This window comes from Thermobia domestica, chromosome 3 (genome assembly GCF_964235325.1).
Source record: "Thermobia domestica chromosome 3, izTheDome1.hap1.1, whole genome shotgun sequence".
Lineage (NCBI taxonomy): Eukaryota > Metazoa > Arthropoda > Insecta > Zygentoma > Lepismatidae > Thermobia > Thermobia domestica.
The window spans coordinates 159,626,434-159,650,773 of NC_137456.1; the positions used below are offsets into that span (position 1 = coordinate 159,626,434).

A 24,340-nucleotide genomic window follows, 5' to 3' on the forward strand; every position below is an offset into this window, starting at 1 on the left:
TTTCTGTAACAATTTTGTATTTTTCGGCTCTTTAACACTTGACAGGCAGTCATATTTTATAAGATAATCTTTTATACAGTTTCCATGGGTGAGTACGTCGGCTGCAAATAACGTGTACTATCTAAATCTTCGATATGATCTAATACTTCATCATGAAAGAAATTTGCAGCTGTCAGAAATTTGTGGGCTTTATTCTCTTCATACACACAAAACTTCTTTACTGCACGCACTTCAGTTACTGTAGCCGAAATATTTCCTCAGATAATCCATGGAAGGTTATCTTGGAATTCTTTCTGATTAGAACCTCGGCGGGAAGTGGTTAATGACCGATTTTAATACAATTTGTCCTCATATTGAACTTGGACTCCCCGAAAAGCTTTGAACCCCTCCGAAATAAATTTCTGCGTACGTCCCTGGCTATATTATGCATCAGAATTCAATATATCGCAATTTTAAGATAATATTTGAATTCTCTGATCCCGAAAACCTACGACTTGACACCAAGATGACTTTCCTAGGTGACTTAGTTCCTTAGTTATGTATGTTGATTGCTTATTTTGCGGCCATATTGGAAAATGGCGTCTCTGGAGATAAGCGACCATAATTGAGATGTCTACCCAAGATAAAATACAAAACGATAGGTAAAAGAACACTATGCAATAATAAAACTCTGTGTCCCCCTAAAATTTTTACGGGCATGTACTGTGGATCCCGGACTAATATAGATATTCCGATTTTTGAAAATAGACTTTGGAACCTGTTTCCAGAATTTTCATCTCCAGGGATGAGGTATAGAGAAGAGAAAGAAAGAATTATAACGTCTCTGAAATGTATCTGATTCAGTAAACAAGTATTTAAATTAAAATAATTGACTTAAATACAGATTTGACAAAGTAATGTAGCCTTAAGGAAACGTAAGTTCTTAAATACATAGTAGACAGGAGCAATTATGATTAACATTACGAGTATATTAATGTAACTTATTTTTCTGTTGTTACCTTTTTACTATATTTCTTAAAGATCCAAACGTCTCCTTCCAATATTGCGAGACAAGCGAAACATAGAAACTTATCTCCTTCGAACCCTTTCAATCAGAATAGAACGCTGTTTCAAGATCTTTGCTTGAATCTATGACCTCCTGGTTACGTACCCACAATCTTATCATTCAGTTAAACACAACATCTGCTTTCCGAAGACTCAAAAATTAGTATCCCTGGAAGGTGTAATGCTAGTTTGTCAGATTGCAGGTATTTATTCGTATAAACAACTGTCCCTGGACAGTTGGGTTTTCATAGGATTACATGCTGCTTATTGCTACTGTTTATAGTTATAAATGTCCAAATCTGATTACTAATTTATTTTATATATAAAGCTAAGCGTCGATCTGTTTACCCTCCGTTTCCATGGGTTCTTTTTTCTTTCCCACACAATCTTTCGTCAAAATCCTGAAGCCCTTACAATAAAGAATCGAGTGCTAATGCAAATATAAATAGATATGTAGATAAGGTACACAGCCAACGTTACAGAAGTAATTTAGTGGACAAATTAACATTGATGTGCAGCTTTAGCGTAGCGGCATCATTTAATCGTTTAATCAAGCACAAGAATGTAGGTGGAAAATTTCAAGTACCGAGTACTTCGATTAAAAATCTATAATCCAACACATCATAAGTTTTCTCAAAATTCATAAATAAATACTTGCAGAAAATGATAATACACAGAAATGATACAAAGAAATTGTAAATTATCATGAATATTATAAGACAGATGGGTCAAAGTCTGAAAGAAACTAATATATCGTGTCGTCATTGGCTTAAGACGTCAGGCCACAACGTTTGAAAATAATTTAGGATCAACCGGAAACAGAAACGGTAATCGGAAACAATTGGTGTGTGTTGTATAGTTTTTGGAATCAACATAACGATTGCACTTTTGTTAACAAAATAAACCCCATGCAAAAGATTAAAACATGATGTCAGACGAGAACCAAGATATGCAAGGACCAAACTTCCAGGAGGAGCACTACTATGAACAGCTCGGAAGCGATAAATTTAGCAAGCAATGATATATGCTGTTCTACCTACATTCGAGTAATGCTTAAAAGCACGTTCGAGAAGCTGTGTTAGTTGTCATGCCAGGTGCATGCAAAAACAGATTAAAATCTACGATATACTTACTCAAAATAGTAGCATTAATAAGAAGCACCCTATGGGCCGAATCTGACACCAGGCGTGAAAAAGAATGCCCCGCTGAAGAAACAGTTGCATAAAATAATTAACAATAAAGAAAGACAACATAAGCATGTGTTCCGCTAAAAATCATGTTGAACAACAAGTGTGTGCACTACATCTCATAATTCAAACAATTCTACACATTAGTAGCGTAGTCGCTAACGCTCTCGCTTTCGGTGGGAGCGGTCAAGGGTTCGATTCCCGGTGGAGCCACTTGGTCGAAAAAGTGTAAAACGCTTTTTCAGGCCAGCCACTCTGAATGACGTTTTCCTTATTCACACCAAGCAACAGGGGTAATACCTCACTTTTAGATCCCAGGTCGCTTCCTTCCTTCTCTTTCCCCAGATAGTGTGCAGGCCGACGGACGTCATCCCTCAAACGTGACGGGCTAAATGGCCTTAGATGCCGAAAATCCAGAAATCTAAATCCTAAATCCCAAATTCTACACAATAGACGTGGTGGATTACAATTCAGGACCTGAATTAAATTTTGGAGACAGTAGAGTAGGCTACGATGTGTTACTAATCTAGCTCTCACGTTACAGAGAGGCTAATTTTCCGTAAAGTTTGTTTGGTTACCCTTCCTTTTCTTTGCTTTACAACATTATCTAATACTTCGTATGAGGATGTCGATAAAACACTAGGAGAAAGGGGGTTGATGACTTTTCTGATAATAACTATTTTATTTTGTTCCACTGTGGATGTCTTAACTATCTATCCCACATAAACATGAAGGATGTAAACATTAATCACAATATTTTGTTGATCAAGAGCAAGTGTTGAGGTAGAGAGTAACGCTTCTTGCTGTGTAGTTATACGCAACTGCGGTGATATCTGCGACACTACCGGGATAAGGAAATACGGAAATTCTCGAAGATCTGTAAGAGCAAGATTGACTAAAGGGCTCTCAGCAGTTGGATTATTTCTCATTGCGAATTCTGAGAACCATTACTATTGGTAGAAACAACTGTGCCATTCGAGTTTTACGAAGTTCGACCGTTTGTTGTTTCTTCACAGAAACAACAGTATCGTCCCCAACAGAGAATCTATTACGTACCAGGGAGACACTTGATCAAAGCATAATCATCACAGGAACATAGAAAGTAAATAATCGGTTGAATTGGGAAGGATACATTAATTTTATATACCAGAACTAAAATTCTACAAGACAAATGCTTTTGTATTTTCGTCTGTACTAAACTGACGTCAATCCTCCGCGGAAATGTTTAACATTGAATACTTGTCCGTATTCACTGCGTGGGTTCTCTAACAAAATCTAGCATAATTTTAATGAGAAGTCATACACCCATATTGTTTTGATGCTCTCCTCGCAGACAGAATTTTCACTGTAATCAATAAATTATTATAGTGTCTAAATTTCACCGTTGAAGGGAACATATTGAAGTCATGGTTAAGACATGTTCAACACATGGTCAAACTCAAGTAACGTATGGAATTTTAAATGAATGGCCTTCTTTCCGAAACTTAATTGTAAGGCACAGATATGATCGAAGAAACCAGGAAACACTGTTCAAAGCCATTAATCAAACTAGGTGGCGACCGCGAACTGTCTGTTATTTTACTTAATGTTCCTTGGAAGTTGCAATCTTGACCACGATTGTACTGTACTTATCAATAGTGATCTGTTCAGCTATGCAATAGTGCAAAATCACAAAAACACATCAATTACATTAAATAAATGTCCTACTAAAACTGGGGGAAACTAGACTGTCGAGACGTGGAAAATACCACACCACCCGGCTTGCACGTCAGTTGCAAAGCCCGAAAGATTGTATTTCATCTTTGAATCTTCGTATCGTGAGATCCTGCTCTCATTAAAGGCTTGAATCATGTATTACCCAAAATGCTAATTCCTAACCTAGCATTTATTGTAATTGTTTATGACCTTTCTTTATATGCAAGGCAGATAGTTATTGACAGCAACGTAGAGATGATTTATTTTTCTTGTGTACTCTTCTAGATCTTTATGTATATCACTCTGTGTCAGAATAAATGAAAAAGATACTTTCTTGTAAGCACAAGAATTAAGAAAATATTTTGGACTTAGTAACTGGAAGACACTGTTATTTTTAATGAGTAGAAAGGTAGAACACTGCAAACATATAAAATGTATAAAAAATTATATGTTATGTTTCTTTTCTAGATAAACAGAGATTGTGTGAAGAAAATGAAATGACTTGTATCAAGAAATTTATACGTAAGTACTTCTAAATAAAAAAGATAAACTACTAATATATTTTCTATGTTAATAAAATTATAATTATAATATTTCTAATTCTGATACTAATATTTATATTGGTAAGGCACTTTATTTTAATAATAACTATAGTAAAATTTATAGCATAAAATATATATTTATATTTTCAAAATGTATAAGAATTTAACGAAGATTAGTACGATTTTGGTAGGGAGGTAGTGGTAGAGAGGTACACTGGTTATAAATACACTGAAATATATTTATACAGTTCAAAACTTTATAAGTTTCATATTTTTATTGTATAATAAAGGATTTTTCTTGCCCATAGAATACAGTAATTGAGTTTATCCATTTTGGTGTACAGTATTACAACCTTTAGGAAACCTTTATAGTTTAAATGTCTAAGTGAGTGGGCGTGTATATGCAACCTCTTTTACAGGCAGCATTTGAGAAGAATGAAATTTATTAAATAATTACACTTGGAGATTTTGTTTGAAAATGATGGAAGCTAAGGACGGTAAAAATGCTATTAACAATCTTAGTGAAAGACGCAAATTCTATCCTTCAATACAGTAAACCTACACACTGAGAAAAAATGTAGGTGTCGTACTCAAAAAGATAGGTTACATGCGTAATTCCTGTAGTTTTTGGACTTAACGTACAGCAGACGTATAACCGAAAACGCATGTTTTATAATACTTTTTGTATAAGTGTTCCATCTATACGTACTATCCGTATGAAACAATGTAGGCGGTCAGGATCTCACATACAAATTGACGTATATAATATATAGCTGACGAAGGTAACATAAGTATATGCATGTAATATACGGAAAACTGTTAGATGCCAGACATCCTGCAACCTCACTGCCTAAGAGCAGTACGTATGTAGCATACGGATAACGTATGCTTCGTACTGATTTCTATAGAAAGCAAGAGGATACTGTATATTTGTACAATATACCGCTGTCCGGAGAACGGATTTTTCCCTGTGCAGCTGGTATAGAGACAATAAACATGTAAATACGCAGTTGTGAAATAGTTGTTGGAATGAAAATTAAAATAGAATCTATTCAATTCGGTCGGTCGAACGAACTCAATTGGAATTAGTTCGGTCAATTATTAATGAAAGAAAAGACTAATCCTTTTTATCAATTCTAACATTTCTTGTGTATGCCTAACAAGAAAAAAAACAGTGTGCGTGGAGAAAAGGAGATACACACCGTAGAATGGTATATTCCAGAACCTAACCAAATAGAATTAGAAATCGCAAAAAAGAAATTAAAGAAACACAAATCCCCAGGTTTAGACGAAATTCTGGCTGAATTAATTTTAGCTGGATGTGAAAACTTGTGGAACAACATACACAAACAAATTCTCCTTATCTGGAACAAGAAAGAATTGCCACAAGAGTGGAAAGAATCAATCATTGCTCCAATTCACAAAAAAGGCGACATAACTGACTATAATAATTATCGAGGCATTTCTCTTCTGTCAACATCCTATAAAATCCTTTCAAACATCCTCTTAGCAAGACTGACCCCATGCGCAGATGAAATTATTGGAGATTATCACTGCGGGTTTAGACGAAATGATCAACTATTGATCAAATATTTACCATTCGCCAAATACTCGAAAAGAAGTGGGAATATAATAGCCCGGTATATCAACTATTTATTGATTTTAGAAAGACTTACGATTCGGTTAGGAGAGAAACATTATAAACGTTCTTACAGAACTTAGAATACCGAAAAAGCTAATTAGATTAATTAAGATATGTTTAAATCAATCCCAAAGTAAAGTCCGGGTAGGACGATGTCTGTCCGCGTGCTTTAACGTCGAAAATGGCCTGAAACAATGAGATGCGTAGTCGCCATTATTATTCAACTTTGTTCTATAATACGATTTGTTCTGAAAGCAAAATCAAAGATAGCAAATATGGCCTATAATTGAACGGTGTTCACCAGGTTATGACATATGCTGATTATGTAAATTTAATAGGGGATGATAGAGGAACAATAGAAAGAAATGCAGAGGTCTTATTAAACACTTGCAGGGATATGGGTTTAGAAGGATTTGCAAAGAAAACTAAATACATGGAAGTGCGTCGGACTGTAATATGGCAAATTATGGATGCGTTAAAATATTAAATAATACTTTTGATAAAATGGATAATTTCAAATATCTAGGATCAATATTAACAAACGAAAATCATATTCATGAAGACATTAAATGTCGACTAAAAGAATGGAATTCGTGTTATTATTCAGTTGAAAATCACTCATCGTCGCTAATTCTGTCGAGGAATTTGAAGCGTAAAACATATTAGACGATAAACATGCCTGGTGTCCTGTATGGTTCCGAAACATGGTCGCTTACTCTGAGGGAAGAACATAGACTACAAGTATTTGAGAACAAGATCCTGAGACGAATATTTGGACTCAAGAGGAACGGGAATGGGGAATGACGGAAACTTCATAAATAGGAACTACATAATATATACAGTTTACCAAACATTATTAGGGTCATCAAGTCTAGGAGGCTTATATGAGCAGACCATGCAGCTAAGATGGAAGAAAGTAGAAACGCTTCCAGGGTCTTGACTAGAATACCAATCGGAAAACGATCATTAGAAAGACCTAGATGCAGATGGAAGGAAATATTAAGGTGTATCTGCCAGAGATAGAATTACATAGTTGGAACTGGATCCAGTTGGTTACGGATAGAAGTCAATGACGAGCTTTTGTGAACGCGCCACTGAATCTCTCGGTTCCCTAGGCCATAGAGTTAATTAGTTAATTAGTATCTGTAACATGCGAAATGAAGCTAGATTTTGAAGAATGTTTGTTTCGAATTTAAATATTGAAGTGTGTTAATGTCGTAATTACTTTTAGATTGGACAAATTAATTTTGCAAACAATGGTATATATCTTAATAATAATAATAATTATATATATATATATATATAGGGTGTTTCAAAACCACACCGACAACATTTGGGAGGTGATTCCTTACACCAAGATAAGATAAAAAGTATAGACTAATTTGGGTGCATAAATGCTTCCTTTCGGAGTTATAGGCTGCCAAAATCATGAAATATTTAACTTTAAAGTTTCATAGCTCCAAAACTATGAGACCTACCGAACTCGGGTAAAGACTTCACTTAGTAACTAATACATGCGGTACTTCCGCAATAGTTTTTGAAGAGGGAGTTTGGCTACGATCATATAATTTGAAGAACTCACCAACTACCTCTATAAAAATTGTTGCGGAAGTACCAAAGGATTCTGAAACACGGATACTTGGATAGGACACATACTAGTTTCTAAGTGAAGTCTTGACCCGACTTTGGTAGGTCTCATAGTTTTGAAGCTATGGACCTTTAAAGTTCAATTTTTAATTATTTCGGCGTATAACTCCGAAAGGAAACATTTCTGCACCCAAGTTGGTCTATACTTTTTGTCTTATCTTGGTGTCAGGAATCACCTCCCAAACGTTGTCGGTGTTCTTTTGAAACACCCTGTATCCATATATCTATCTATCTTTTGTATATATATATATATATATATATATATATATATATATATATATATATATATATATATATATATATGCATATACGACGGGGGCCCTAAAACAAACCGGATTGAAAGAGCGCAGCCGTTCCTAGGCGTAGTAGAGAGTTCTCCTACTAGGTGGGTCTAGTAGAGACCTTCCCAGATAAGTTGGCCAAGCGTCGTCTGTGTAGGAGCTTAACGTTTGATCGTATTAGTGGTTTTCTCAACTGTACTCGTTTGCCGCCTGCGAAATCGTTATGGCAGATTCAGAGGAACAAGGAGTGTGTTTGATTCCCACTTGGAAGATCGGAAACTAAAACGTACCAAATGCTTCAACAGGCTTTCAAGAAGGATACTATGAATTTTTTGAGTGGTTTGGGCGCTTTAAGTGTGGTGATATGAGTGTTGAATATCATGCTCGTTCTGGGTGCACTTCATCATTTCGAAACGAAGCAATCGTCGAACAAATCTGCCCCAAAATCAGCGAGGATCGTCGTTTTATGATCGATGATATTTCAAAACAGGCAGGAGTGAGTTGGAGCTCGTGCCAGCGTGAGGTTTTGCAAATGAAACATGTTGCCACCAAGTTTGTTTCTCGCCTGCTCACACAGGATCAAATCATTCGTCTGAATTTGAGCCAGGACTTGAAAACTCAGATTGAAAGCTAACCAAACTTTTTGACGAACATGATAACATTTTCCGAGAATTAAACAAAGTCTAAAAGGAAAATGTTTTGATGGTGTAGAGGCTGTAAAAAGAACTTCGCAGGGCGCATTCGACAATATGAAATTTGCAGAGTTCCAGAGGTGCTTCAAACAGTGGAAAAGAAGATGGGAGAAATGAATCGCATTTAATGGTGAGTACTTTGAAGGAAACTGAAAGAATTTTGTAAAAAATGTAATAAATTATTTTTTTAGAACGAAAGTCCGGTTTCTTTTGGGTCCTCCCTGGTGTATATATATATATATATATATATATATATATATATATATATATATATATATATATATATATATATATATATATATATATATATATATCTTCAGTTCCTAATAACTCATTTAATTACGAGTAGCGAAGTAAAGGTATAATATATCAAAAGCTCATATAAAAATGATCTAGTAATGTGAACTGGAAAAGTAAAGTAGAAAATTTCTATGTGTATATGTGGTTGATATAATCCAATTATAGGTATACAAGAATCATCAGAACATTTCGGTCAGAAAGAGCATTCTGACTGTAACTGCCTCCCCAATTGTGTAGAGAAACGGATCGTCACTTCATACATGAGAAACGTAATGTAAGTACCCTAGACTTTAATTTCATATCTAGTTATGAAACACAGATTAACACATTTTTGTTTCATATGATATATATATATATATATATATATATATATATATATATATATATATATATATATATACTGCTCGCCATTTAAAATACAGTACCAAATAAGAGATGTTGTAGGGAGTTCAGACTTGCTGAATACATAAACAATCGCTTAACATGACAGGGTCGTGAAGCAGCAGACGATCCAGTTATTCCATTTAATGGCAGCTAGTGAAGATCAGTCAGAGGTCAGAATTCAGTGCTAAGACGCAAGTGTATGTATATGGTCAAAAGATGCCTTTTCCTTGAATGCGGCAGTCTTTTTAGTAGGTTTCAATCTTTGTTCGCGAGCACAATGCTCTCACACTGCTGCGCATGCAGACTTGATGACCACATGAAATTACTATGCAGCAAACCGTCAAACTCAAACGTGCCATACCAGATGCCACGAAGAAAGACGGCTTGTGTGTGTGACACTAGCGGATCAGAAAAACGCATCCCGCATACTGATGCAAGGAGTTGTTGCACAGCACTTAGTCCTCACGAACAGCACGTGGTCGTCTGGCACAGTGGATGATATTTGCATGTCGCTCATTTCTGCGAATAGCTCTGACACCAACATAGTTATAAGATACTACAGTTCTGTCGCGAACTTCGGCCATGGAGAAGCGAATTACAAATTTCCGCATTTTAGATAAATCAAGCTGTTGTCAGCAACATCATAATGGTTGTATTCGTATCTGGTGCTGTCATGAAACTAGACAGGGTGACGCCTGCATTTTTATCGCTACCTCGCACAGTAGTCGGAAACTAGGAAGAAGCGAACAAAAATCGATTTTGTCAAGCGCTTTTGAAATCCTTGCTTATCTGCAAAACAGGGTTTATTGAGTTGGCCATGAGTAGTACAAAGGTTGAACATTGTAAGTATATGCAGATGGAAACTTGACCCACAACCCACTGTGACACACTCTCACCCACCACCCACCAAATGACATCGTCATCAACTCTGACTCATGTTCCACAGCCTCTTCTTTCCTGAGTAAAGAGTTTATACTTGTAATAAAACCAGGTTGTGAAATTCTAACTCATCGCCATTTGAATTTCTAGGGTCAGTCGCTCAAGCACCGCTCTGTTCGAAAAACGGTGGATCTGACCTTTACGATATAAAATGGTAAAGTGTTTACCAGTTGCCAAAGTACGATGAATTTCAATTAAATTATCATGATATAGTTATTAACTTGTTGAATTATCGATACTTTTCAGTGAAAAAATCCCAGGAAATTTGAAAGTCCCAAAACAAGCTAAGTGAACCAACGTACAGTTCGAACTTAAAATGTCCATGCAATTAAGAGTACATTACAAATTTTGTCTATTTTTATCACAACTTTATTGTTTGATTACCCTGTGTCCTAAGCATTCCATATAATAAACATAAGCATCAGTCATTTTATAGTAGAAAGCGTATGGTATGCATATATGGATATATCATGCAAAGCACTGTATTTATCGTTTTGTTTCTGAATTTGTTTTTCAACTAATATCGATCGTTTTCGATTATTTTACAAACCAACCCACTATCAATTGTGCATATATACAAAATGCCGCACATCATTCATAAAGATAAATTTTAAAAATGCTATGAGACATTCTATTCTTTCAATAAAGAGTCAATATACTGATTTTCAGCTCCGTAAGTTAAACGGTTTGTAAGATAATCTATTTTTTCGCAAAATTTCTAATGCTCACTACCCCCTTAAGATATAATTATGAATAAAATGATATGATAAGATCTCAGTTTGGATTAAGGCCTAACTATATACCAAAAGTCATTTTAATTGACTTTGCAATTTGGTCGTGATGATCCGGATCCATTTTATATAATAATTTATATATTACAGTGATTCAAAAATGTATTTTTTCCGGTAATAAGCTCCTCTAAAAACTCACAGGCTGTGTGTCTTGAAAGGAAAGTAATAAAATTCTATTGCTATTATTGAAATTACAAATATCAGTATCTAAAAATGCCTGAAGTACATTTTTCACTTAGATATATTCATCTGAGGTAAGTAAGCAAAAACAAATGAAAAAGAAAGTGTAATGGATTTCTTGAAAGTAAAACGTAGAGAAATTCACCAGTGTTCAGAAGCATATTTTTAAATGACTCACGACCCTAGCCATAGGAGCGAAATACGCGGTTCTAATTAGTTGAAGTTATCCGTTCCACGCCACGTAGCATAAATATAGCAGAAATTAAGCACCTACTACTCTCTGCCTTCGTGGTCGAGTGTGATAGCGCAACTGGTTACTGTCTACAGTGCAGTAAGTGGAGTGCATCGGTGGGTCGTAGTAGGTCATGGTGGGTCGCAGTGAGTCATGGTGCGTGGCGGTTCGCAGTAGATCACATGCCGTTGACCCACGACCCACTGACCCTTTTAGAAAACTCGACCCACTTGACTCACCGACCCACTCAAACTCTGATTTGAAGGTGCGGTACTTGGTTCCTTCCCGAGGCAAGTAAGCTTGAGGTGGACAACATCGTGCTTGTGGATTTTCTCGAGACACTCCAATTTCTTCACACTTTCTCCTTCCATTAATTCGTTCTTCATATTTCACTTGCTTTAATCATGGTCTCCCTTAACCTAACAGGCATAATCGTGGGACTTGAAACACAAAGATCACGAAATATCAAAAGTACGTCAGAAGTGCCTAAAAGACATGAAGAGTTGCAACGAAACTTTGTATAGACACAATACGCAAAAATAACGAAAATATTTGTCCTTTTATTTTCTGCGGAAAAACGGTTTTATTGGACAAATGACTCACCCAAAATTTTGAAATCTGACACTCGAAAATCAAAAAGTGGACCGAAGCGAACGAGATTATACACAGATATTGTAGACCCGAATTGAGGAAATATGTGTTTTATATTTGGGTCATTCCATGTCAGGTGGAACAGTTTTGAAAATAGTTGCCACTCCACTATCTCCGATTTCTTTCAAATTTTGCACAAATGTTACCTGACACCAACAATGAAGAATGGTGAAATTTGAGTGGAAGATCTCTATTGGTTGCGGTAGTAGGGGGTTTTCAAAATGGCTTCTCTCTAAGCAACAACGAGTAGCGAACGTCTTCCCCCATTTTGAAGTGCCTGTCATTTTGAACGGAAAGCTCTGATAACCTTTTAAATTTGTTTCCTAGCACAACTTTTACAGTAGAGAAAGGTCAGTTAGTCACAAATTCCCTTGGAGATTCAGAACTTACAATAAATTAACAAAGTTGGCTAAAAAGTGTGTGTACGTTTCATGTGTGCCATATTTAGACACCCATAAAGTTGGATGAAGTCAAGTCAGTAGATTGGTATTTGAAAGAGAGAAACCATAACATACATACTTTAGAATAGATAAAACATTTAGTCTTTAGGGTATATGGTGTAATGGATATATGGTCTTAGAAATGGGAAGAAATGAAAGTATGTAAGAAAAATTGACCCTTTTGGTACCCAAAAATGGTCATGTTGTTAACATTGCACCAACTTGTGACCATAACAAGTGCAAAGAGCTTGCCTGGATACAGATAGGAATGAATTTTGGTGTTGGTGCCTTGTTTGGTTTTTGGATGGTTGTAAGTTATATTCTAGGTCAATTCACAAAATCACCACATACTTAATTTCTATAGTATATCTATGCAAGTAGTAATTTTATTGAACATTTGGTCTTTGTTATCAAGTTACATTAAGATTTTTTTTCGTACAGATAATATGGCCACATCAAGAGATATCGGTCTACTAGATTGTACTATATAGGCCAAAATGAAGGCTCTGTTTGCCACAGAAAAGTTTTCTACAAGTTTTGGGCTTACAATGTGTGCAGACTTTACAGAAGAACATAAATAATTATTAGTTATGCGAACAGGGCACGAAATACTACCAGATGATGTATTTATATGTCTTCACCATGAACATCTGTTACTGGTTAAATACCAAGACCTACAACTCCACTGTTGCAACCCGTTCGATTACCATAAATCAACACTACCAAAAAAAAATCACTACGAGTTATTCATACAAAACAGCTTAAATTCATCGATGTTGATCTTAGTTGCTAAGGGGTATATAGCATTTCATTCAAAGCCGCTTTTATAGGAAGCATCGAATCAGGTGATGTCCTGTTTATTGAAGATATAGGATGAGAAATCATATACGCAAGTCGAATATTTGAAAACATATGCAGGTGCCCCCCATAGACATTGAATAAGCCTTGACGTCAGTGTCCATGGGAACAGGTTTTGGTATCAGACTGTATGAAATGTGTCCTTTGATCGAATTGGTCTTAGTTGCTAAGGTGAATCTCGTATTTGATTATTTTTTTTAACGTGGGATGAGAATTCGAATCTGCACGTGCCCACATAGACATTGAGGCTGTGTTGCTAAGTGTTAGGACCCCCGTGGGAAAAGTTTCGCTCTGAAAACGTTTCCTGGCGTTAGCTTGCTAACAAGGGAACCTTCCGAAAATGATAGTTGCAGGGAAAGATATAACCTATGCCTATTGAAAGAGCTGTAACAGAGATGTTCATTCCCAAAAATATAGCTGCCCATAGCAATAGCTTCAAGAAATATAAGGGGTGGAAGATCGGGAAACACCAAGGTTGGACAAGGGGAAAAAAGTGAAAATTCCGCAAAAAAAAGTAGGGCACGGCAAAATACAATGCTGACAAGTTATGAATAGAAAGAGACTTGCCACAATAGGGAACAAAACATATGAAGGCCACCAGTGGTGTTAACAGTGTTGCCAACTGCAATGAAAAGTACATGTTTTGCAAAGAGCACTATATGAAGTGAGTGCAATATTCAGTGTCAACCTGTAATGTAGAACATAAGATATAACGTGTATAATCAGTGGTAGAATATAACAAAAGAAAGTAGAAGAAAACAGAAGTGCGAAAAATACGGAAAAGACGAAGTTGGCCATAATGCGCCACATTTGATCACGAGCTGTGCATATTAGGACGAACAAAACAAGAAAGCACCAACTATGCAGGAAACCGACGTACCTAGAGTCGAAAAGAAAAACGAGTTCCAAAGTTGGCAACACTAGCCATGAAAATCCAGACAGTTCTAATATAGTTAGGCCAATCGCTTTACAAAAAGAAAATTCCGGCAACAGGCATTAGCCTTCGCATCATTTTTACATGCTCGTCAACATTGTACGTGCAATTGTTCGATGAGACAATGGTCCAAACAGAAGATACATTTGCAATGAGCACATTGGAATACTGCCAATCCGTCACACATGGTACAATGATCGCCTGTGAATGTCTCGAAACAGTACTCTAGAGGTGTCGGAACCTTTGGTGGTCTTTCTATCACATATCCACACCTGTAGAAAGCAAACATAATCAATGGTTTGATCTGCTGTGTGCTGCTGTCTGCAGTACTATCACCGCCTACATGATATATATCCAGAGTGTCCCAACTAACTCTGCGACTGAAACTTGCTTCTCACAGACTTTTATCACCCCCTGTCATCGGTATATTCCTGCACAACTAAATTCGTCACATTTTTGTTCGTTTCGCAAATCTTGCAGGTCACAAAGTTTGGTAGGACACCCTGTGTATTCTCACATACGACCCAACCATGACATAATGCTCACTACTTCTATTATCGGTTGTTGCTTCAACCCAACCATTTCATATTCCCCGACTTGATATTGCCTCAATCACTCTAGCATTGATGCATTCCGAGTGATGCCTGTTGCCGGAATTTTCTTTTTGTGAAGCGAGTGGCCTAACTATATTAGACTTGTCTGGATGTTCATGGCCAGTGTTGCCAACTTTGGAACTCGTTTTTCTTTTCGGCTCTAGGTACGTTTCCTGCATAGTTGGTGCTTCTTGTTTTGTTCATTCTAATATGCACAGCTCGTGATCAAATGTGGCGCATTAAGTTCAACTTCGTCTTTTCCGTATTTTTCATACTTCTGTTTTTCTATTTTCTTTTGTTATATTGTACCACTGATTATACACGTCATATCTTATGTTCTACATTACAGGTTGACACTGAATATTGCACTCACTTCATATAGTGCTCTTTGCAAAACATGTACTTTTCATTGCAGTTGGCAACACTGTTAACCCCACTGGTGGCCTTCATTTGTTTTGTTCCCTATTGTGGCAAGTCCCTTTCTATTCATCACTTGTCAGCATTGTATTTTGCCGTGCCCTACTTTTTTGCGGAATTTTCAATTTTTTCCCCTTGTCCAACCTTGTTGTTTCCCGAACTTCCACCCCTTATATTTCTTGAAGCTATTGCTATGGGCAGCTAATTTTTTGGGAATGAACATCTCTGTTACAGCTCTTTCAATTGGCATAGGTTATATCCTTCCCTGCAACTATCATATTCGGAAGGTTCCCTTGTAAGATGAATACCGTGGTTTATGATTTTTGTAATATTCCTGCTCTTGGATGGCTGATAACCGCGTGGGAAAATGTTGATGTGAAAATTAGGCTGCTACTGGGCATATACAGTATATATATATATATATATATATATATATATATATATATATATATATATATATATATATATATATATATATATATATATATATATATATATATATATATATATATATAGGTTTATTGAATAGTGTCATGCTCTTAAGTGCCGGAATAAACAAGATGAAACATGATTTTTCGTCTTGTTCTTCTCGTGAAAATTGGTCGTCGAAGCTTCCCATAGCAATTCATAATGTTTTGAAGCCATACGATGAGAATAGTAGACTCCATCTTTTTGATTAGTATCTGAGGGGGTATATAGTGTTTCATCGAAGTTATTTGCTATGTCTAATTTGGTCTTGGGGTTATCAAGAATTCAGTTGTAAATGTCCATGGGAATATGATTTGTTAACATACTGTCATTTGATCGAATTGGTCTTAGATGATAAGATGAATACCGCATTACATGATTTTTTGAAATGTAGGATGAGAATTGGACTCCGTTCGTCGTTGACTATGAGATGAGACTGAGAAGCTTCTCATAGAAAATTGGGTTCCACGGAAAAATTAGTATTGAAGAACTGATGATGGTGATGCTTAGATTCATCGATGCTGATCTTAGTTGCCAAGTGGGATCCTTGACTAATGTTTCGAAGCCCCTTTCTTAGCCTTCCATAGAATAAACCCCGCACTGCAGAAAGGATTGAATCAACTTAAGGTCTTCAAATAGTCAATCCTCTCCCACCTAGAATTGAACTAGGACTCGGGAGTACAGGAATAAAAGTCCAAGGCAAAAATGTAAAGAAATGACAATTTAAAGATGTGTTAATATATATATATAAAAAATCAAACAAAGTGGTATTAGAACGTAAACAAAGAAATCGGGAATCGAGCTTAGGACTGTATGTATATATGACACCTGCCGTAACCACTAGATCATCAAATTTTCAGCGGTAATCGTGTTAAGGCACACGTGATAACCTAGGACCGTGTTCATAAGGTACACGTGTTAACTACTTTAGCAGCAGAGGGAGGACTATGTTTCAACAAGTGATAATGATCTCCGCTACATTACATTCTTCATAACATAACGCGGTACCGTGGACAAAGAATATAGAACTTCTTGTTTAAAAGGGAATTGAATTATTCAACTGAGTATAACATACATAAGTCATCGATCTCTCGAGAATCGCAAACCGAAGTCAAACATTGAAACCATTCGATACAACTTATTCAGCTGACCAAGGTAACATTAAACGTAAAATGATATATGCTTTCAATTTGAAAGTTCTCTCACGGAATCGAACGCAGGAGCGTGGTTCTTCGTAAGTGTATGGGACATGTATAAACAAGCTGAAACAAGACTTTCCTCTACCTACCTATTCATGCGTTTACAGATATCTGTATGCATAGTGGCATTGGTATGTGTTGATCAGCTAGTGAAGTAACATGACTATGTAAATCATGTGTTACAGTACAATATTGACAAACTTCTATTAACTGGAAATATTTGTTTTCATAGATTTCGGACATAATTGAACATAGGAACTTAAGCAAAATTTCATTTAAGCAGACGATGAGAAAAATACTATTTGTGTGAGAATAAGAATGGAACTCCGGCCGAATTCTGTATCTGAAAAATACCATTTCATCAAGTGCGACAATTAGCCTATATTAGTGCATATAAATGTTTTAGTCCTCATTATAATCAGTATTGTACAAAGGAATTACGTTTAAGGACATTCGAACATTGGCCTCTTTCAATAAAACAATGTCCGGGAGAATTAAGTGATGCTAGATTTTTTACATGAACAAAAGAGACCAGACGATATGCTTTTATTGTGACGGTGGATTAAAAGACTGGACTGATAACGGTGATCCATGGATAGAACATGCAAAATGGTATCCTAATTGTCCATTTCTTCGCTTGAAGAAGAGACATGCGTTTATGTCTCCCCTTCATGCATGCACAAACGTTTGTATGCATAGTATCGTTATTCTGTGTTGATCATTGCTGGAGTAACATGTCTTTGAGCGCTTGTGCATCAACTATGGATACTAAGAAACAATACCTATTAAATGTTGAATATGGTGTTAATTCAATGGAAACCATATTAATTTGTATTGCACTGGATAGTGACACATTTGAACAAGTGATTCGTGTTGGTAAAGGGCTTGTGTTTGGAGTGAAGTTAAATTTGGTAGAATGGAAGATATTTGGACATTTGATCCCATTTGTTTCGGACTATTTAAATTCTCAATTGGAAATTACAATTGTAAAATCTCTTCGACGTAAAAACTAAATGGTAGTGAGAAAACTAACGGGTGAAAAATTAGTAATGATAGAGAAGAAAAGAACACTTCATGCTCCTCGAAAGACTGTGTACTTATCTTCAAGTGATTGACTTAAACTGTGTACTTATCTTCAAGTGATTGACTTAATTTCTTGGAAATATTACCGTGTATTGAACATGCTGTGTAAAAGAGTAAAGCTTGCAGTGTTGGTCTACGTGAATATTTTGATTTGTGTACAGATACTATTCATAATGATATACAATTAAATGTATTACATGGAGAGGACTTGCTCGAATTCATACATGTGTTGATAAACAGAGTATTATTAATGGAATGAACATAAGCTTTCTAAGTGTGTCTCTTCGTAAGAACGACGATGAACATTGATGGTGAAAGATTAAAATTGAAAATGAAAGTACTTTGCAAACAAAAACTCATAGATTCAATTATGGCTGATTTATTTGATAGTGTAAAAACAGAGTCATTGTTGGGCGAAAACAATACTCATCCGTTGAAGGGTATCGATAAAGTGGACGCCTGTTAATAGAGAGAAAGAAGAAAATAATATTTTTCATTTATACTGAGCAGTGTAGCACTAAATTTGGTGCTAATAATAATAATAATAATAATAATAATAATAATAATAATAATAATAATAATAATAATAATAATAATAATAATAATATAGTGAAATTGAAATATTTTATTTATACATAAATTTATTTTGTGATCGTTTAGTCGCTTAAATACGATAGGATTTTTATTTGTGTAATAATGTTGGTATTATTCCGATACTTGTAAGAAAAAAGAAAATTCATTTAGAATAATTGATCTGTAAAGAAATCTTACGGACGTCTTTTTTCACTAAAAAGAAGCTGCGTGCTTATCTCTACTGCGGTAGTCATTGATTTCATTACAGTACGACGTACGTTTACGTTGAACATAAAACATTGTGTTCGTAGATTTTCTCGAGTCCTTTTGTTTCTTCTCAATTATTATTATTACAAAAGGTGACGTGTGATATAATGACGATGGAGACTAGGGATGGTATCGAGACGATACGAGACAAGACTTTGTATAGTATCGGTCTCGTCTCGGTTGATAAATAGCGGTCTCGGTCTCGTCTCGTATCAAAAATCTCCGTCTCGGTCTCGGTCTCGTCTCGGTCAACAGATGCTTGTCTCGATCTCGGTCTCGGTCTCGAGGACCAAGTTTCGGTCTCGTCTTGAAAGTCTCGAAATAAATACTGTGAAATTAAAATTGTGAGAGTATTATTATCGTACAGTCTGTCGTTTCCATTTTTTTTTGCCTTCATTCTTGACAATTATGGTATGGTGTACCTCTTCATAGCTAATTTGCTAGCGCTAATGCTTTCCATGTGTGTGTTCCAGGTTCAATCATCAGTGCGTATATCATATTTGGGATAAAACCCTAATACTAACCCATATTTCACTTTTTAGCATTAGGCTTTGTCTCATATAGCCTCAGTACTGCCTATACAATTAAACTCTATTAAATTAACTCCAGTACTATACAGTAGTTTATTTCCTTCCTTTGAATCAGAATTGATCAATACCTCCTAACGGATAATGCAACACATAGCAGCATGAATGTATTAAATCGGGCCGAAATTGAAATTTTACAATTTCTCATTTATTATCCAATACGTTCTGCTTTAACTGTAATTTTAAAAATATAATATAATGTTCATTATCTTAATAAATAGGATAAATCTTATACAATATATTTTGTTTCTAATTGATCAAATGCTTTATTACCGTTTCACATCTCCGTGTTTAATTGACACTATAAGACGAACTTCCTGAACCTTGTGGTGGGAGCTAAGGTCACCTTTGCTATGTGTGGTCTTGTGTTGGATCACCAAGCAAGTTAGATTCAAAGTCTGATATTTCGCATAGTTCGCGTCTCAGTTTAAGTACATTCTGTTTCTTATACAAGGTCATAAAGTCGTAATGTATTATATAAGCATGTATCCAGAGCCGTAACTAGGCAGGAGCAACTGGGACAGTGTCCCGGGGTCCTCACCCATAATGGCGTCGAAAAACCCAGTCAGGTTTACAAAAGTTCTACTCTGAGAACTAAAGAAAGGAAAATACCTAAGAAATTGAAGAATTCAGTGCTATAATTTAAACTAAGAGATACTGTAGATCTATCTCTTTCTACGCTAGAAAAAATGTCGCTCCTCGGTCCCGACGAAATCAGCTTTGGGAGTCCACAGAGTTATTGTTACTCATTTAAGTAGGATAAAACAATAATTTGTTTCCTTCTGGAAAAATCTTGTTTTACACTTCGTACTAATCTTCGCAGTAGTTTAAGTGAAGTATAAAAAAAGTTTTAAAAATTATTTATTTTTATTTTATTTTATATTATTTTATTTTATTTCATTTATTTTTTGCTCTGATTAAAAATAGAATTTGAATTATGTCACGCAGAGACGTAAGCAGACTAAAGCACGCTTGATTACAGCAGAGAAATAAGCAGCACGCTTGACTACAATTCGCGTGGTCCCACGTTTGATTCCCGGTGTGGGTACAGTTGAACGACCGAAGTGATTCCACTAAAATCAGTAGCTCCACGTCTCCTTTAGCCGCCCTAGCATAAGCGTGGGACGTTAAACTAAAACAAACCAACCCAAAAATCAACACAATGCGTATTACTAAGTGTAAGTCTTTGAATAATTGCATATACACTGAAAAAAGCCAAGTCCAGATATAAGGAGAAAACGAGGATAATATGCTTTCTGTTGGGAACACCATGACAAGACTGTGGTGCCAATCGTCATACTGGGTGAAACACCCTCATTTCCTAAGGCGATGTACACTCATGTCCAAAATGATTGTCGCATATCTATAACTGTTTTCTTTTAAGAATATAATTTGATAATGATTTTGCAGGGTACTTTTAATACTGATACTATGTGTATAATCGGGAAATGTATATTTGTGGTAAATTTCATGGGAAAAGAATCATAAATACGAAAATTAGAATGAGTAAAACAAAATGTTGCTAAATGGACAAGAAAGATTTATTTTCGTTTTATTGTTCTTATTTACTGCTCTTTTGACATGAAATTTGCCACAGACATGTCTTTGCAGAGTATATACATACTAAAATTATAAGAAATACAGGGCGAATTCGTTATCAAATTATATTCCTACAACAACATATTTATAGACATCCGAAAATAATTTTGGACATGAGTGTACGTCAGTAAGTGAGAGCGGTGATTACTGTTTTCACAGGAGTAATTGGTGCTCTCAATTACTGACGTACGACGCCGCATGAAATATGGGTGTTGTACCCAGTATTAAGATTGACATCACCTTCTTGTCATGGTGTTCCCAACAGAAAGCATTTTATCCTCGTTTTCTCCTCACATCTGGACTTGGCTTTTTTTTTTCAGTGTAGTTAAATGGTATGGATCAAGTTTAAGGCGGTCGATGGTCAAACTAAAACATGTGAAATATAATTAGGGTGTAATTAGAACTTTTAATCAAGCATGGTTTTAATCTAAAGTGTATACCAGGCCTAAGACATACAGGGAACAACTACTGATACTGAGAAGTCTCATGTTACGTTTAATTTCAGTTACGATTTACATTTACATGTATTGCTGGAACGAAAACTTTGACATTAACATTATAAGTAGCTCAAAGACTACGAAAAATGTCGTCTTTTGAAAATATTCTTGAACTATAAAACAAATTACGAGTAATTTTAAAATATTTTGGAGTTTAGCTACGTTATTTGGACTACATTTAGCAATTTATTTAAGTTGTCAACATTGCTTAAAATAATGTTACTGCGACTTGTTATAATTAAATCCACCAAAAACTATTGCTGTAATGTTATAGAAGCAAAGTTAAGATCAACATCGATGAATCTGAGCATCATCATCATCAGTTCTTCAATAATAACTTTCACGTGAAAACCATTTTCTATGGGAAGCTTCTCAGTTTCATCTCATAGTCAACAATGTTGCGGAGTCCAAAATTTCATGTTTCATCTAGTTTACAGGGTTTGTCTGGGAAGTAATAGGACTGATTTTATTCCGCCATGACTGTACTTCGTAGCATGCGCGCTCCGACTGGATCCGGTAGAGGGCGTTCCTAGCTAACAAACGAGCGGCTGATGAGTTGTCTCCGAGCACACGGAGAGACGGACAGGCTTTTTCGCGCAACGTGTTTCTGTGAGTGGTGCAAGCCGAAAATGCAGCGTTCGTTAGAGCAGAGGTACGCGATTAAATTCTGTGTTAAACTCGGTAAATCTGCGACAGAGAAGTTTGATATGATCAAGCAGGCTTACCCAGATGATGCTTTAGCAAGAAGTGGTGTGTTTCCGTGGCACAAGGCCTTTTCGGAGGACCGGGAAGAGGTCGCCGTTGAAGACTGTGCTGGAAGACCTTCGACTTCGACAAACACCGACAATGTGACTCGTGTGCGCGAAGTTTTGAACTCAGACCGTCGACTAAGTATTCGTTTAATTGCCCAGATGTTAAATTTACCAAAAACTGTGGTTCATGAAATTGTTACGCAGTATTTGAACGTGCGCAAGGTGTGCGCGAAGATTGTCCCAAAGGTGCTCACTGACGACCAGAAATTGCGGCGAGTGGAATTGTGCCAAGAAAATTTGAACATGTGTGAAAGTAACTCCCAATTTTTGAATAACGTAATCACACGTGACGAATCATGGATCTTTGAGTATGATCCCGAGACAAAGAGGCAATCTTCCGAGTGGCACACGCCGGCGTCTCCTCGCCCAAAAAAGGGAAGAATGAACAAATCCAAAGTGAAAACGATGCTCATTGTCTTCTTTGACATCAAAGGCATCGTCCACCATGAATTTGTTCCTCCTGGACAAACCGTGAACGCCAAGTTTTACGTGGAAGTGCTCAAGAGACTCAAACGAAGGGTCAATCGGGTCCGACCAGACATTGGAGCCGACTGGAAGCTGCACCACGACAACGGCCCGGCTCACACCGCCTTTTTTGTGAACAGCTACCTGACCAAGCCCGGCATTCCACCGCTTCCGCAGCCGCCCTACAGCCCAGATGTGGCCCCCCGGACTTCTTTTTGTTTCCTCGCCTGAAACACCCGATGAAAGCAAACATTTTGAGACGACAGAGGGGATCCAAGCAGCTTGCACCGCGGCTCTCAAGGCTATTCCGGAGAATGACTTCCGTGACCCCTTCAATGCTTGGAAATCGCGGCTGGCAGCGCTGCATCGACGCAGAAGGAGCCTATTTTGAAAGAATTGTAACGATTGGCTCAATATTTTTTTTTTAAATCCACTCAGTCCTATTACTTTCCGGACAAACCCTGTATAAGGGCACCTAACCTTAGCAACTAAGTCCAATTCGATCAAAGGACAAATTTCATACAGTCTGCTCCCATGGACATTTACGCTACTCGCCGGAGGGGACAGGGGTCGAAAATAACTATCCAATACATGTCTACGGTCACATACAGAAGAAGAAGAGGAAAAAGCATGTTTCATCTTGTTTCTACAGCCAGTAGGCATCCAAGAGCATGAATGTATACCAACATACTAGTTCAGGCCGGTTTAGGGCCCCAGGGAACTTTTCCAGGCCGGGCCTAAGGGTCAAAGATCACATTTTGACCAAGTAAATTTCTACTGCTGCTAACACTGAGCCATCGCGCCCCCCAGGAAGTATCAAATTGCTAATAACAGTACGTCAGAAGTGCCTAATGGTCATGAAGTGTAGCAACGAAACTTTCGTAGAGACAATGCACAAAAAAACAAACGAATATTTGTTTTTTACATTTTCTGAGGAAAAACTGTTTTAGAGTGCAAAAGCCCCCACCCAAAATTGTGAAAGTTGACGCCCTAACGACAAGAAGAAGTGGACTGAAGTGAATGTAAATCAATAGATATATTATACGTAAAATGAGTTAATATGTGTTTCGTATTTAAAAAAAGAAACAGTTAGCTGGGACACAGACACGTCTAAACCTATGATTTCGAATTATCAAAAGTTCTAATAAGTATATGTCAGATATATCTGAAGGATATGAAGAATAGCAACAAAGTTTTGTGAAGGGACAATACGCAAAAAGTAAGCGAACTCATGTTTTTAGTTTGTGTGGAGAAGCAGTGTTTGGGCCAAATACTCGTCCGAAAAAATGTAAGCTTTATCGTAGAAGTACAGGAAGGAGTTGATCTAAGAGAATGAAATTG

At 36.5% G+C, this 24,340-nt stretch overlaps 1 protein-coding gene across 1 annotated transcript in view; it reads left to right on the forward strand.

The window, feature by feature from the left end:
- Positions 1-24,340, forward strand: part of LOC145680841 (uncharacterized) — a 175,655-nt gene that overhangs the window by 131,873 nt on the left and 19,442 nt on the right. Inside the window, exons 11-12 of the mRNA XM_081751947.1 lie at positions 4,395-4,448; positions 9,196-9,304. Coding sequence (XP_081608073.1) covers positions 4,395-4,448; positions 9,196-9,304 — 163 coding nt within the window. The remainder of the gene's footprint in view (positions 1-4,394; positions 4,449-9,195; positions 9,305-24,340) is intronic.